The following is a 15,335-nucleotide window of genomic DNA, read 5'->3' on the forward strand; positions in this document are numbered from 1 at the left end:
TAAATTTTAGATGAGTCATATTTGAATTTTGATTCAATGGTGATTTTGAAAGCCATATCAGCTTTAGAAAGATAAAAAGATGGTACTTAGCATTACTCATATGCTAAACCACTCTACGAATCCTAGAGGATATTAATCTCAACTTTTTTATATTTCAATAATAATTTATTTATTTATTTTTTTGTCTATAAATTGTATTTTGTGTTGAAAATTTTTACAACGTCCGGATTAAGAAGTGAGGGGAAAAGGCCGTTACAGTTAGTAGTTAATAGCCGCTAACTGCTTTTTAAAATAAATTTTTTTTTAAAAAAACCAAAATGACATCGTACTATATATTACATTGTTTCTAAAATTTTATACATTTTTATAATCGTCCGCCTTTTCACCCCTATTAAGAAGTTCAAACAATGTCAAACTCTATTAAGCCTTAATTAGAATTATTTCTCAGTTGGACTTTTATAGAAAAACTTAACGAAGGCAAAAAAGTATGACCTATAAAACTAATTTTTGATTCATTAATTATATGTTTTCTTTATTTTTGATTCATTTCATGTTAAAACGAAATCACTTGATGAAAATTGAGATATTGAAAGTTGAATTGAAAATCGTTCCAAATTTTGGAGATAAAGTGTACTTTTCTCAAGTAAAAACGAAACCTCAAATATTCTTAAAATTATCTTTAAATTTTATTATGTCAACACCCACTAATTTTCTCCTAAACTTATAATTAATGCATAAAATACATCCTACGATAAAAATTTATGTTTTAAAAAAATCATGACACCTGTTTGCTGGAAGAGATAAACTATCAAACTTATCTCTTTGCTGGCTAGCTACCCTGTTAAAAGGAGATACCGAGAGAGAGAAAGAGAGTTTCGAAGCTTGGCTTCGCGCCAAAGTGTATTTTCCTTCAGAGAGTGGCAGTCCAACAATGGAGGTGAAGGGGAATATTCCTTCAGAGTTTTATCTTTTGCCTTATGAGGATCACTCAATCGATATCACTGCTAGAAAGCGGAAGCGAGAAGATGAGTACTTGAGCACTGTGCCACCTGGGTATAGGTTCAACCCCGACGACGATGTGCTAATTCGGGATTACTTGAAGCCCAAGGTCTTTAACGAGCCCATGCCACAAAACCAGATGATCGACGTTAACATATATCTCTACAGCCCCGAGATTCTTGCAGGTTCTTGTTGAAATTAACACCCCTCTTCTTCTTTTTAGTATTCGTTTATGGCTTCTTCTTCTTCTTCTTTTCCTATGACATCAAGATAATAGATTTTTATTTTCTTCTTACTTGAAGCATGTTTCCACTTGGGTTGTTTGATATCCCAATTGGGTTTTGTCTAAGTTTTGTATATGCTAGGCTTTGGGCTTAATTGGTTGTTTGTTATCAAGATTTGTTAGCCTACAAAGTGTTTGCTATTGTGCGTGTTTGAGTTCATTGAGCTTTTGTGAAGCGCTTCTGTCAAGATAGTGGGATTGGAGTACTGGAATGGATGTGAAGCTCTTCTGTCAAGAATTGAGATCTTGACAGCACTGCCTTGGCTTGTTTGGTTGGAGTTTAGAAACAATTGATGTCGAGTGACTTGACCTTTGTCTTTTGTTCGATTATTCATGATGCGGACACACATTTAAATTAGTAAATTTTCTTGGTAGAATTGATGCTCTGAGTTATAAAGAGAAATTCATTTAATTTAGAGAATGAAATGTTGTAGTTTTAGTAGTGTGTAAATAGTTGCTGTTTGTTGGTACAATTGTATAAGAGTATAGATTGGTAGTTTAGTTGGAAGGGTGTAAAGGGTTCTGCAGAATTTTGTTTCTGCACTTTTTGATATGTTCAGATTGTTAGAGAACTTGTACAATGGGAAAAATCATTAATCTTTGGAGCCATCATAGATTGTTAGAGAACCAGCATTGAAGTTTGAGGTTTACGTGTTCCTGATCGACTATAACAGATGTTTGATATATTCGTAGCATGTTTGAGATTGTATTTGAGAAATATAACTTTATTTTTAAGCTTTGCCCATTTTTCGAGTAAAAAAGTTAAAAGAAGTACTTTTGTAATTTTTTATCAAGCATTATGCGAAATTTTATTTGGCACAATTTTTTAAACACTAAAAGTACTTTTTAACTTTTTTAACGCAATTCTATACCTGCTCTTAGGGCTACCAACAAGTGACAAAGAGTTTGATCTGATCATTTTTCTCTTTAGTTTTTCATTGGTGTTTCATGACGATAGTACAACTATTATCATGTAAAATCTATGCATCAATATGGTGTACGTACATGGCATTGCATGTTTGATGTTTTAGTTACTTGTTAATTATTCTTTCTAATTTTTGTTTATTGAAGAAACATACAAACAATATGGAGGAGAAACTGAAATGTACTTTTTTACTCCAAGAGATCGAAAGTACCCAAATGGAAGTCGTTCATATCGAGCAGCTGGCGATGGATTTTGGAGGCTTTCTGCAGCAGAGAAGCAAGTTAAAGATTCGACAAACACTGTAATTGGGTTTAAGAAGACACTGGTTTTCTACAAAGGAAAATTTCCAAAGGGTGACAGCACTAACTGGCTTATGCATGAATATAGAATCATCAATCCTCCAATTGATCAAAATGATATGAAAGTATGTATTTATTTTATTTTTTTTCAAGCATTTGGTTTTATGTTCTTAATTTCAATCTGAAACTGATCCCACCACTACATTTTTGTATTCTCCAGTTGGACGACTGGACTCTATGCAGGATCTATAATTTGAGGGCGGAAGATGCGCCACGTGGGGCCGTAGGAGGCGGAGCTGATGTCAGGCTGGCTCGGATCCAGAATTTCATGTTTAGGGGGTAGAATTAAAAAAATAAAATGTAATAATAATATAATTTTTTTGATCTACATAAGAGAAAAATTGGGTCAAAGTTATGTCTCAATTATTTCTCTTATAAATATATATGACTAGTTTTTGTTAATAATGGGTGATGAATACGTCCATTAATAGAAGTAATTATGGATTTAAAAAATAAGTATTCATATTTTTTGTTTCTATATGTCAAACTATATATATTGAACTTTAGAATTGTTTCTCGGTTTCAACGTTTATAGAAAAATTTAACAAAAACAACAAGAACTTATATTTACACGCATGGCCTAAAACTAAATAAGCAATTTGAACATCTGTTCCTATAGCGGATGTTCCAGCAACACAACACGAGTGCGCTCGAGCGCATCCTTCAAAAAGATTGAGCGTACTAGAAACGGCTAATAAGAACGGCTACTTACCAGCTTGGGTTGGCTTGAGCACCGTCACTGGTGCGCTTGAGCCCAGTCACGATCCACCATGAGACATCTACTTCTACTTAACTTCTCTTCTATCATTGAATGCAAATGTTATTTGTTTGCATTCAATCACACCTCTTGTAATTATTTATGTATTAGATCTCTCCTGTGTATTAGGTCTTTTATTGTAATTAGTTTACTTAGATAGTTATCTCGTCACATCAAACTTATCTTGTTAAGTTTTGGTGTTTCATTGTAATTGTAACTCTAGTCTTATTTACGCTTAATGAGAAGTACTTTCAGCCAAAATCTATTGTAAATCTGGATTTATATTTCAAAAAGTGCGATTTTAAAATGTACTATTTGAAATCACAATTAAGTGTTTGGCAAAATCGCTATTTAGCTTTTAAAATCGCAGTACCCTTAAAATTGTACATTTTCAAAAAAGCACATTTTTTTTTTAAAAAAAAAAAAAACAAAAACGCAAACAATCAATAATATGTACATCCAAATATGTGTTAGTTTCAAATTGTTTAACTAATATATCTTAATTGGCTCATTTAATAAAGCATAACAGAATTTTATTATTATTTTTTTTTTGTTGCGTGTATAAATTAAAATTTACAACACCATCATGACAATATGATCAAGAAATTCAAACAATATATGTCAAACTATATATATTGAATTTTAGAATTGTTTCTCGGTTTCAACATTAATTTATAGAAAAATTTAACAAAAGCAAAAAAAAAAAGTTATAATATTTACACGCATGGCCTAAAACTAAATAAGAGGTTGAGAGTATTTAATTAAGAATATTAAAATGTGTTATTTAATTTGATTAATTTATGAGATTGCGATTTTAAAATATACTATTTGAAAACGGAGTTAAGTGTTTGGCAAAATCTTAGTTTAACATTTAAAATTGTGCGTTTTAAAAAAAGCACATCCTTATCTGCCATTTGAAAACACAGAAATTCTAAGTTTTCAAATTGTAGTTTTTTATAAAGCCAATCCCAAACAATCAATAATATGTACAATATCCGAATTACTTAGTTTGGAATTGTTTGACTAATATATATATATATCTTAATTGGTTCATTTAATAAAGTATATATCTTGATGTCGTTCATATATATCCCAATTCCTTAATTTGATCGGTTAATCAGTTTGGAGATTGAACTCTCACCAGTCACAACCAATTGTTTTAATGTTTATCTTTTGTCCAACTCTTTTTAAAATTCACTAATAATATTGGATATTTAAGAAGAAAAAATAGCAATTTCTGAGAGTGAATACATGATTAATATCATTATAATTGATAATTAAACATGTCTGTTTCTGAATATAACTCTTAATTATAATCTGAAGTGGATTTTATATTCAAATACTAGTCTATATGGAAAAGATGAGAGTACTCTACAACTCTCAGCCCATATATACGCTTTTATAGAATTCTTCAGTAGCCAGTACCATGAAGGTGAAGCAAAATATTTCTTTAAAGCTTTCTCTTTTGCCTTCTGATGATCACTCAATTGGCGCCGCTAAACCAACCATGGAGGTGTAGAGCTTTCTCTTTTGCCTTCTGATGATTACTCAATCGACATCGCTGCTAGAAAGCGGAAGTGAGAAGATCAAGATGAGTACTTGGGGTGACGATGAGCTAATTCGGGATTACTTGAAGCCCAAGGTATTGAACGAGCCCTTGCCACCAAACCAGATCTTCGACGTTAACATATATATCTACAGCCCCGACAGGTTCTTGTTCTTTTCCAATAAGTGTATTTTCATATGACATCAAGCTAATCATAGATTTTATTTTCTTCTTACTGGAAGCATGGGTTGTTTTGTATATGCTAGGCTTTGGGCTTAATTGGCTGTTTGTTATCAAGATTAGTTAGCTTACAAAGTGTTTGCTATCGTGCGTACGTGTTTGAGTTCATTGAGCTTTTGTGAAGCTCTTAGAATATACGGAATATATAATATATTTTTCATATATTCCATAATTAGGTTCATATTAAAATATTCTTTATTTATGGGTTGATTGTAATTAATGATCACAATATAATCTAAGGGGTATTCCGAGAGGTCGATGTAGGTATTTAACAACTAACCACCCGTAAATTTATTTTTTGTGTTTATTTTCTACATTGCTTTTGCTATTATTTTCGCACCATCATTATAAGTGGGAAAACTTCTCCAATTGATGTCGAGTACTGCCTTGACCTTTGTCTTTTGTTCGATTCTGAGTATAATTTTATGATCTGGACACACATATATAGTTTAACCATTTAAATTACTAAATTTTCTTGGTAGAATTGATGCTGTGAGTTATAAAGAGAAGTTCATTTAATTCAGAGAATGAAATGTTGTAGTTTTAGTAGTGTGCACTTTTTGATATGTACGTTCAGATGAATCAGATTGTTAGAGAACTTGACAATGGGAAAAATCATTAATCTTTGGAGTCATCATAGATTGTCAGAGAACTGGCATTGAAGTTTGAGGTTTAGGTGTTCCTCGTCGACTATAACATATGTTTGATATATTCCGAGCTTGTTTGAGATTGTATTTGAGAAATATAACTTCATTTTTCAGTTTTTGCCAAATGTGTTTTGACCATTTTTCAAGTAAAAAAAGTCAAAAGAAGTGTTTTTAAATTTTTTTACCAAACATGCTAACTTTTATTTGGCACAACTTTTTAGATACTAAAAATAGTTTTGAAGCTATCTAACGCAAACTCAAACCTGTTCTTAGGCTATCAACGGGTCACAAAAGAGTTTGAACCAATCATTTTTCTCTTAGTTTTCATTAATTGGTGTTTCATGACGATAGTACAACTATTATCATGTAAATCTATCCATCAATATGGTACGTACATGGCATTGCATGTTTGATGTATTAGTTACTTGTTAATTAAGTTTATTATTCTTTCTAATTTTTGTTTATATATTGAAGAAACATACAAACAATATGGAGGAGAAACTGAAATGTACTTTTTTAACCCAAATGGAACTCATCCAAATCGAGCAGTTGGAGATGGATTCTGGATGCCTTCTGCAGCAGACAAGCAAGTTAAAGATTTGACAAACACTCTTATTGGGTTTAAGAAGACACTGGTTTTCTACAAAGGAAAATTTCCAAAGGGTGAAAGCACTAACTGGCTTATGCATGAATATAGAATCATCAATCCACCTTTTCGGCCCAAAATTGATCAAAATGATATGAAAGTATGTATTTTTGTTTTGTTTTGTTTTTCAAACTGTAAAGATTAATTGTAGTTATCATTTGGTTTTATGTTCTTAATTTCAATCTGAAACTGATCCCACCACTACATTTTTGTATTCTCCAGTTGGACGATTGGACTCTATGCAGGATCTATAAGAAAGGACAGAACAGGGCGGAGGACGAGGATGCGCCACATGGGGTCGTAGGAGGCGGAGCTGATGATGGGCTGGTTCCTGCTCATGATGAACTTCAGGCCCAAGTTGGCCAGACGGGTGACAATGGGCCCGTGCCTGGCCTGGAGATTTGGGAGGAATATTTAATTGAAGAAAATGGACTTGAATTTTAGTGTGCTTTTTATGGACTTAGTGCGTTTTGACTATTTGCATTTTATATATAATAGTCATTACCCTTTGGCTTTTTTTAAAAAATTTCCGTCCAATTTAATAGAAAAATTAAACGGAAGGTTTAAATTGCCAATTTTTGAAACTTTAGGGGGTAGATTGCCAATTTTTGAAATTTGGGGTTAAAATTGAAAAACCCCTGAAATTTCAGGGGGTAAACTGCATTTTCCCCTAATTTTTATCATGTCATACCCATTTGCTTAAAAACCGGCCAATACAGGACATCGGCCGAACTTCCATTATCCACCAAAATTCGATGGATCATATGGTTGGCCACCATCATTGTTACTACTAGTGGATCATCGTGTGGCTGCATTACCCCCTGGCATCTTCTTTAGAAAAAGAAAGAATCATTGAGTCTTTCCTTACAACCTTAGAAGGTCTTTGCAACGAAAAGACCTCTTCAGTATGCATTTTCCTCGCGTAAGCCTTTCTGGCTGAGTTGGATTGTCCTCCACCAGCTACTCCTCCTTCCCCTAACGAAGGGATAGTAAGCAAGCATGGTGCTTCTTCCTTTCTAGGTTGCCAAGAATTGGCTTAAGAAAAGGCACCAGAGTTCTTTGAAATTATCTACCGACTTGGCGAGCAATCTGGCGAACCAATCCTTGGCAAATGAGTGCGGATGCTTTCCATATGTTCAGAAGGGTCACCGTTACCGTCAAACTCTTTGACACGTGGCATTTTGAAGTTGTCAGGCAAGGGGAAGCCCAACACTCGACGTGGCATTTTGAAGTTGTCAGGCAAGGGGAAGCCCAACACTCGATCAGTGAAGGGCAAGCTTTTTAGTAGTGCTTTTCTCCTCCTTGATAGCCAAATGGCGAGTCAACTCCTCGTACTTCTTCTTGAGATCTTCCATATCAGCATTAACTTGGCCCTTATTCTGCCCATCATTGTGGCCATCTTGGCGAGATTGCTCCTGTCGAGGCCTAGTATGCTAAGACCTTTCCAGGTTCTCCTGCTCGCGACGTTCCTCATTCTGGACCGTCGTATGATGGCTAGCTTGAACTGAACTCGCATCCTCTTCGTGATGTGAATCTGTAATCAGCTTTCCTCTACTGATCTCTGCATGCCTCTCCTTCTCATGCCTCTCTTCATGCTTCTTTGCCCGCCTTTCCTCGCTCTCTTGGTCCCTCCGGCTATTGTGGCGTGTAGCAACCGTGAGCCTTGTGGCGAGTTTTCATTCTGTTTCTTCAGGGCCTTCATAGATTCGGTCATCTGCTTCATGAACTTGGCTAGATTGGGAACTGGTGTGCCGGAGGCGCCTGCAGTGGAACGGGTGGTCACCATGTTGGATTAATGGATGGTAAGAACTAATGAAAATCGAGTTCCGACAGACGGTGCCAAACTGTTGATACACAGTTTCCTGTTGGTGACGTGGCACACCTACCAAATCCGAGTCGACTAACACTCAAGTGATTTGACTGCACAACAAAGAAAAAGAGAAGGATTGAAGAGACCGGGGTAAGCTGGGGGACACTCCGATGCTTAAGTCAGAATTTGAGAGAGAGAGAGTACAAGCAACAAAGGAAAGTTTTAGAACCAAGGTTGCGCTTACCCAATACGAAGAAATGATCCGTCTTTTATAGGCATGAAGTAATGGAAGTCCCCTAACCAATGACTTACTGTTCACTGAGTTTTTGCGATGCAGTTACTAACAAGGGATTTGAGTGGTTATCCTTACTGAGATCTTAGGGGATTAAAATCGTAGGATTTGGTAGTTACATGTATCAATTTATTTGAATATTTGTATTTTTGATAGATGTGACAGCTTTTCTATGGATAAGATCACTTATCTATTAACTGCTGTATCTCCCAAGATATCCGAGTTATCCTTGCTACCGAGACCTGTGTGTCTTGAGTTAGTCTTGGACTTAACGGTCTCGGTTTAGATGGTCTCAGATCTGCAGGTCTTGGATCTCAGGGACTCGGGCCTGGTTACCCGAATCCTTACTGAGCTTGAACCTTTCCATGCTTCGATTGGGCCCGAGGATTGCGGGGCATTTAATAGGTTGATCTATGACCCAACAGATCCTATAAATTATGACACCTGTTTTTTGAATAATCTGAAAGAGATAATAAGCTATATATAATAATCAAACTTATTTGTTACCGGCTACCCTGTTTAAGAGAGAGAGAGAGAGAGAGAGAGAGAGAAAGAGAGTGTCGAAGCGTGGTAGACCAACCGTGGAGGTGAAGCAGAAGATTTCTTTAGAGCTTTCTCTTTTGCCTTCTGATGATCACTCATTCGACGCCAGTTCTAGAAAGGGAGAGCTAGAAGATCAAGATGAGTACTTGAGCTGTCTCCCATTAGAGAGTGGCAGACCAACCATATAGGTGAAGCAGAATATTTCTTTAGAGCTTTCTCTTTTGCCTTCTGATGATCACTCAATCGACGCCAGTTCTAGAAAGCGAGAGTGAGAAGATCAAGATGAGTACTTGAGCCGTCTCCCATCAGAGAGTGGTAGACCAACCGTGGAGGTGAAGCAGAATGTTTCTTTAGAGCTTTCTCTTTTGCCTTCTGATGATCGCTCAATCGATGCCAGTTCTAGAAAGCGAGAGCAAGAAGATCAAGATGAGTACTTGAGCCGTCTTCCATTAGAGAGTGGCAGACCAACCATGGAGGTGAAGCATCATATTTCTTTAGAGCTTTCTCTTTTGCCTTTTGATGATCGCTCAATCGACGCCACTGCTACAAAGCGAAAGCTAGATGATGAGTACTTTAGCAGTCTCCCATCTGGATACAGGTTCAACCCCTATGATGATGAACTAATTCGGGATTACTTGAAGCCCAAGATCTTTAACGAGCCTTAGCCTTGCCACCAAACCATATCTTCGACAGAAACATATATCTCTACAGCCCCGAGAGTCTTGCAGGTTCTTGATCTTTTTAGTATTCGTTTATGCATGGCTTCTTCTTCTTTTCCTATTAATTAAACATCAAATGTATTTTCATATGATGTCAAGATAATCATAGATTTTATTTTCTTCTTACTGGAAGCATGGGTTGTGTTGTTATGCTAGGCTATGGGCTTAATTGGCTGTTTGTTATCAAGACTTGTTAGCTTACAAAGTGTTTTGAGTCTTCTGTCAAGAATTGAGATTTTGACAGCACTGCCTTAGCTTGTTTGGTTTGAGTTTAGAAACAATTGATGTGATTATTATTGCATGAGCGTAGGTTGGAAACAATGGGCCCGTGCCTGGCCTGGAGGATGGGGTGGAAAAATGTTTCGATTTCTTTTAGGTTACGTTTTACATAATAAATCTTATAAGGATTTTTTTTTTTTTTTTTTTGAAAGTCTAAACGTCTTTCTCCGTTCGATCTCTGGTCTTTTCCCATTCAACTTTTTTAAAAATAACCATTAAATGTGTATAACTCACCTAACGGTTGATTTGTCAAAAAGTTTGATGTTGTTCAGAATGCCTTTTTATAAACTCATGATAAAAACAATAAATGCAATTTTTTTTTTAGTGTTATTAAGCTATCGTTTTCCTTTTTTACTCATGTGGAAAATATTATTTAATAATAACAATATCCGCAAATGGTAAAAACCCATCGTATGTAATAATAACAAGATCCTCAATCTGAAGCTCAAAGGCTTATGAAATCAATTTCCAAAGATCCAATGACATAAACAAAAAGGTCATACTGCCAAAGAAATGCCCCCACTATGGTTACTATGTTCAGACAAGATTTGAAACAGTGTCCACCTTACCTTACCTTACAAGGGAGCATAATCTAATGGAATACAGAAGAATTTATGAGCATGTCTTTGCAATGCCTAACAAGGGAAACAAAATCAGCAAGGGATGTGCCAAAGATGCAAGCTTTCACTAATCAGGCTGGGACTTGACGATGAAGTTGTGGCGACTGATAGGGTTCATCACAACAGGAGGCCCTGCAGTGCGAGGCCAAGCCTGGAACTTCTTATCAGTTTCTTCCAACCATTCCTTGGTTGAAACAGTTTTAGGGGTGGTACCTAGTTACCAAATTAATAACTCTGTCAAACTGCACAAAGATTGATTACTGTAAAATAATTAATCAAAAAGTTGTGTCACCCAAACGGACCACCAAATATCTTCTTGTCAGCGAGAAAATGGTGACAAGTATAAGCAATTGCAAAGGATCCCACAAGATCGAGATCCTATGATGTACTTTGCCGCCATTTTAACCTGTAACAGTTAAGAATCAAAATAGTCGCACAATGAAAAAAGAAGACAATCCCCAAACATAAATAACTAGCACGCCATTACTGCCCATCATAAAAAGTGCATGCTTATAAACAAGATTAGAATTCTTAAATGACTGAACACAATAGAACATCGAGTGAAGATAGAAGTCAATGCATAAAGAGATAAAGAAAATGCTAATGCTAATGCAAATGCATATGTGGCTATAGCCCATATTTCAAGAGAGATAAAACATGTGTATTGTATGTATTGTACTGAAAAAAAACAAATGATTTTGGAAGTAAAACAATTGAAAACTACAAATATTAACCCAACCAGCTTCAAAGTCAATATTTTTGTACAAGTACAGAGAAAAATATTGAACAGCCAAAATACCAAAATATAGGATTACAGTGGTTCAAGTTCAAGTAGATATAGATGAGAAAGTCCGATAAAAGAAAACATATGTCAAAGTAATGGCAAAAGATGATGTACCTTTATTTGAAAATGAGTGAATTTAAATCAAAATCATGATAACAAATATTTGAAAAAAAAAAAAAAAAATTTTAACATGTTTTACCAGAAGCCTTTGGGATTTTAAAAAGTAGCGATTTCAAAAACACAATTTTTGAAATCGCACTTATTAAAACCGCAATCCCAAACAAACCATAATTAGAGGGAATAATGATTTACATAGATAGGATTTATATTTTAAAAAGTGCGATTTTAAAGTGTACTATTTAATTTGCTTAATTTATAAGATTGTGATTTCAAAAAATGTGATTTTAAAATGTACTATTTGAAAACGTGATTTTTAAAAACGGAGTTAAGTATTTGGCAAAATTGTAGTTTACTCTTTAAAATTATGCATTTTAAAAGAAGTACATCTTTATCTGCCATTTGAAAACACAGATTTTCTACGTTTTCAAATTGCAATTTTTTTATTTGTTTTCAATTTTTTATAAAGGCAATCCCAAACAATCAATAATATGTACAACATCTAAATTAGTTAGTTTGGAATTGTTTGACTAATATATCTTAATTGGTTGATTTAATAAAGTATATATCTTGATGTCATATATATATATATATATATAGATATATATCCCAATTCCTTAATTTGATCGGATAATCAGTTTGGAGATTGAACTCTCACCAGTCACCGCCAATTATTTTAATGTTTATCTTTTTTCCAACTCTTTTTAAAATTCACCAGTAATAGCAATTTCTGAGAGTGGATAAATGATTAATATTAATTATAATCTGAAGTGGATTTTATATTCAAATACAAGTCTACATAGAAGAGATGAGACTCTACAACTCTCAACCCATATATACACGCTTCTATAGAATTCTTCAGTAGCCTTGCCGCAGAGAGAGAGAAGTCAAATTATCATGGAGATTGTTGAGAATGGTAAGGAGACTATCAAGAGAGAGCAAGCACTTACCGTAGACGCTGCTGTGGATGATCAGCTCTCTCTTTGGGGCCTGTACGACTTAGGCGACATAAGTAGTGGCCATGGAAAGAGACAGCGAGTTGGCGATGACGACGATGATGATGACCACAGCGTTGACGACGAGGAGTACTTCAGAAATCTGCCACTTGGGTATGGGTTCTATCCCGAAGACGATGTGCTAATTGAGGAGTACTTGAAGCCCAAGCTGTTTAACCAGCCCCTCCCAAGAAACCTGATAAACGACATTGACATATATCTCCACAGCCCTGATTTTCTTGCAGGTTCGTTCTTCTTCAATTCAAACAAAATCTCTCTTCTTCGATCTTTTTGTTTTGTTTTGTTTTTCTAATGAATTTCTGTTAACATTTATATATTGAAGAAACGTACAAACATTGTGGATGTGGAGATGAAGAAGATGATGAAGATCAAATTAAGGAATGGTACTATTTTACTCCAAGATATCGAAAGTATCCAAAAGGAAATCGTCCAAGGCGATCAGCGGGAGATGGATACTGGAAGGCAACCGGAAGAGAGAGGCAAATTAAAGATAAGGTAAAGAACATTATTGGGTTTTGGAAAACACTGGTGTTCTTCAAAGGAAAACCTCCAATGGGTCAGAAGACCAACTGGATTATGCGTGAATATAGGCTCAATAATCCTCCTCCTCTCAGACCAACCAATGACATCATGAAAGTATGTACTTTTCTTTCGTTAAGCTTAATTAATTTGTTAATTTCTCTGACTAAATTTTGTTGTATTATCCAGCTAGACGACTGTGTTCTATGCAGGATGTATAAGAAGAAAGTATATTTAAATGAATCTAAATCCAAATCCCCTATTAAAGGCAAAGATCCAAAGAAAGTGGCAACCAAATCCACCACATCTTTGTCGAATGGTGCACCGCAGCAATCCGAATTGATTGATCCACCTCCGTCGTTCGATCGAAGTTATCATGTAGGTGAATCCTCCACATCTTTGCCACCTTGCAACTCCATTGGTGCTCCACGGCAGTCCCAATTGATTTATCAACATTCGCGGTTGGATCAATCCTCCACATCTTTGCCGCCACCTTACAACTCAATTGGTGCCCGGGCCCCGCAACTTCCACAGGACCCTGCAAATGAATCAGAAGTTGTATTTGATGATATGCCTTCATTTTAGAAAAATTTAGGAGGTTTTAATTGGTTTTTCATAATATAGGAATTTTTTTTTGGGAGAAAATCTAAATGTCCTTCTCCCTTCGTTCTCTTATCTTTTATTTAAAATCAACCATTTAAATTTGGAGGATTCACATGGTGGTTGATTTTTCATAATGCCTTTTATAAACTCATGATAGAAAAGCAATAAATGCAATTGTTTTTTAGTGTTACTAATTAAGCTGTCGTTTTCCTTTTTTACTCATGTGGAAAATTGGGGTTGCTACAGATGTGGTGGCTAATAATGACATTATTATGAAGAAAAAGACATTTTTTATTTTTTAAAAAAATACCAAATAAAAATATTATTGCTTCACACATTTTTTTTTAATTTTGGTTTTTTTTTTAATTAAAAAAAAAAAAAAAAAAAAAAAGCAAAAAGGGAGTGGAAATCCCATTTGCCTTTTCTACTCGGATGTTATTATATTTCATATCTTGTGTGCAGGCTACCTTGTTATTCAAGCACATGCTACCTTATAGAATGGCAAAAGCCTACCATTATTAAATAAAGAAAGACGAAGGAGAAGTTAGAATACCTTGAATTATTAAAGTTTGCATTTCCACTTAATAAAATAATGGAATTCCTATTTTCTTTGGCTTAGGAAATTGGTTTTTGTCTGATTCAACTGGAATTTCTATTTTCTTTGCCCTTTTTTTTTTTTTTTTTAGGATGTCCACCCAAGAGGAGAAGAGAGATTCGAACTAGTGACCTCTGCTTCATGATGCGTGGTTCTTAGCCGATTGAGTTGTCTCTTGGAGACTATTTTATTTGCTGCCTACCACTTGATACAAGTAAAACTTCAGTGGAATTAAGGTTAGGTCATGGTGTTTAAATGCAGTGAGGCGGCTCCTCATAGTTTAGCCTCTAAAGACATTAATTCTTTAACGAGAAAGGGCTACTATGATCACATCTAGTTTTCAGAGATCTCAATCCACATGATTTGAAGTGTATCTCATCTTTCGATGACTAATTGCAACTTTACCAAAAACAGTACTTTAATTTTCATAATCAAGGAATGATGATAAAGAATGACACTCTTCAAGAAATGTAATACTTGAAATAGTAATAACAATAGAGAGCCCCTGCTATTCGGATGTGCTGTAAAACCTTACTTTTACTGCATCTAACAAGAGAATGACACATCGTTTAAAAACACCAAATGCAATAAACATGAAAGCACCAGATCTTATTTAAAAAAAAAAAAAAAACACAAATGACAAAAAGGCACCTCCAATTTGCCCTTTCACTCAACGCCAAACCCTAAAAACCCACCACCTCCTGAGCCCAAAGCCACCATCTATCCGATAATTTTGGTGCCTTTTATCCCTCTACTTTCTCTCTTTAGAAATAGGTTTTGCTTTGACTGGGAAAATGGGTAACATAAATATTGCGTGTTTCAAGTTGGGTATTACTTGTGAGTGGCGAAATTGCTTGTGGTTGGGTGTTCTTTTTTCTTGGTGGTTGATTTTGTTTGTAAGTTTTGGGTAGTCTATTTTGCTTGTAATTTTTGGGTGCTTTTGAAAACGGAGAGTAGAGAGTGCTCAAGCGGTTATAACCGGCAGTTATTAGCTATTACTGCTAACCACAACCACCTTAGGCAGTTATCAATTTTT

At 35.1% G+C, this 15,335-nt stretch overlaps 3 protein-coding genes and 1 pseudogene across 3 annotated transcripts; 3 read left to right on the forward strand and 1 right to left on the reverse strand.

The window, feature by feature from the left end:
- Window positions 1-844: 844 nt before the first annotated feature.
- On the forward strand, window positions 845-2,992 carry LOC132164442 (NAC domain-containing protein 2-like). The gene is made up of 3 exons (XM_059574955.1): window positions 845-1,184; window positions 2,354-2,631; window positions 2,727-2,992. Exons 1-3 carry the CDS (start codon window positions 932-934, stop codon window positions 2,847-2,849), a joined length of 654 nt encoding a protein of 217 aa, XP_059430938.1. The 5' UTR covers window positions 845-931; the 3' UTR covers window positions 2,850-2,992.
- Window positions 2,993-6,262: 3,270 nt separating this feature from the next.
- Window positions 6,263-6,846, forward strand: LOC132163814 (NAC domain-containing protein 2-like). The gene is made up of 2 exons (XM_059574189.1): window positions 6,263-6,502; window positions 6,625-6,846. The coding sequence occupies exons 1-2, from the start codon at window positions 6,263-6,265 to the stop codon at window positions 6,844-6,846; spliced, it is 462 nt and encodes a 153-aa protein (XP_059430172.1).
- Window positions 6,847-10,732: 3,886 nt separating this feature from the next.
- Window positions 10,733-11,065, reverse strand: LOC132163249 (uncharacterized; annotated as a pseudogene).
- A 1,398-nt stretch (window positions 11,066-12,463) lies between these two features.
- LOC132163817 (NAC domain-containing protein 1-like) lies at window positions 12,464-13,686 on the forward strand. Its single transcript, XM_059574191.1, has 3 exons — window positions 12,464-12,806; window positions 12,905-13,218; window positions 13,291-13,686. The coding sequence occupies exons 1-3, from the start codon at window positions 12,464-12,466 to the stop codon at window positions 13,684-13,686; spliced, it is 1,053 nt and encodes a 350-aa protein (XP_059430174.1).
- The last annotated feature ends 1,649 nt before the right edge of the window (window positions 13,687-15,335 follow it).

This window comes from Corylus avellana, chromosome ca10 (assembly GCF_901000735.1).
Source record: "Corylus avellana chromosome ca10, CavTom2PMs-1.0".
Lineage (NCBI taxonomy): Eukaryota > Viridiplantae > Streptophyta > Magnoliopsida > Fagales > Betulaceae > Corylus > Corylus avellana.

Bases quoted from the DNA above. Each gene is read 5' to 3' on its own strand.
- LOC132164442 (XM_059574955.1), top strand. From the start codon at position 932: ATGGAGGTGAAGGGGAATATTCCTTCAGAGTTTTATCTTTTGCCTTAT. The intron at 1,185-2,353 runs GTTCTTGTTGAA...TGTTTATTGAAG, and splicing joins CAGCCCCGAGATTCTTGCAG to AAACATACAAACAATATGGA. The intron at 2,632-2,726 runs GTATGTATTTAT...TGTATTCTCCAG, and splicing joins TTGATCAAAATGATATGAAA to TTGGACGACTGGACTCTATG.
- LOC132163814 (XM_059574189.1), top strand. From the start codon at position 6,263: ATGTACTTTTTTAACCCAAATGGAACTCATCCAAATCGAGCAGTTGGA. The intron at 6,503-6,624 runs GTATGTATTTTT...TGTATTCTCCAG, and splicing joins TTGATCAAAATGATATGAAA to TTGGACGATTGGACTCTATG.
- LOC132163817 (XM_059574191.1), top strand. From the start codon at position 12,464: ATGGAGATTGTTGAGAATGGTAAGGAGACTATCAAGAGAGAGCAAGCA. The intron at 12,807-12,904 runs GTTCGTTCTTCT...TATATATTGAAG, and splicing joins CAGCCCTGATTTTCTTGCAG to AAACGTACAAACATTGTGGA. The intron at 13,219-13,290 runs GTATGTACTTTT...TGTATTATCCAG, and splicing joins CAACCAATGACATCATGAAA to CTAGACGACTGTGTTCTATG.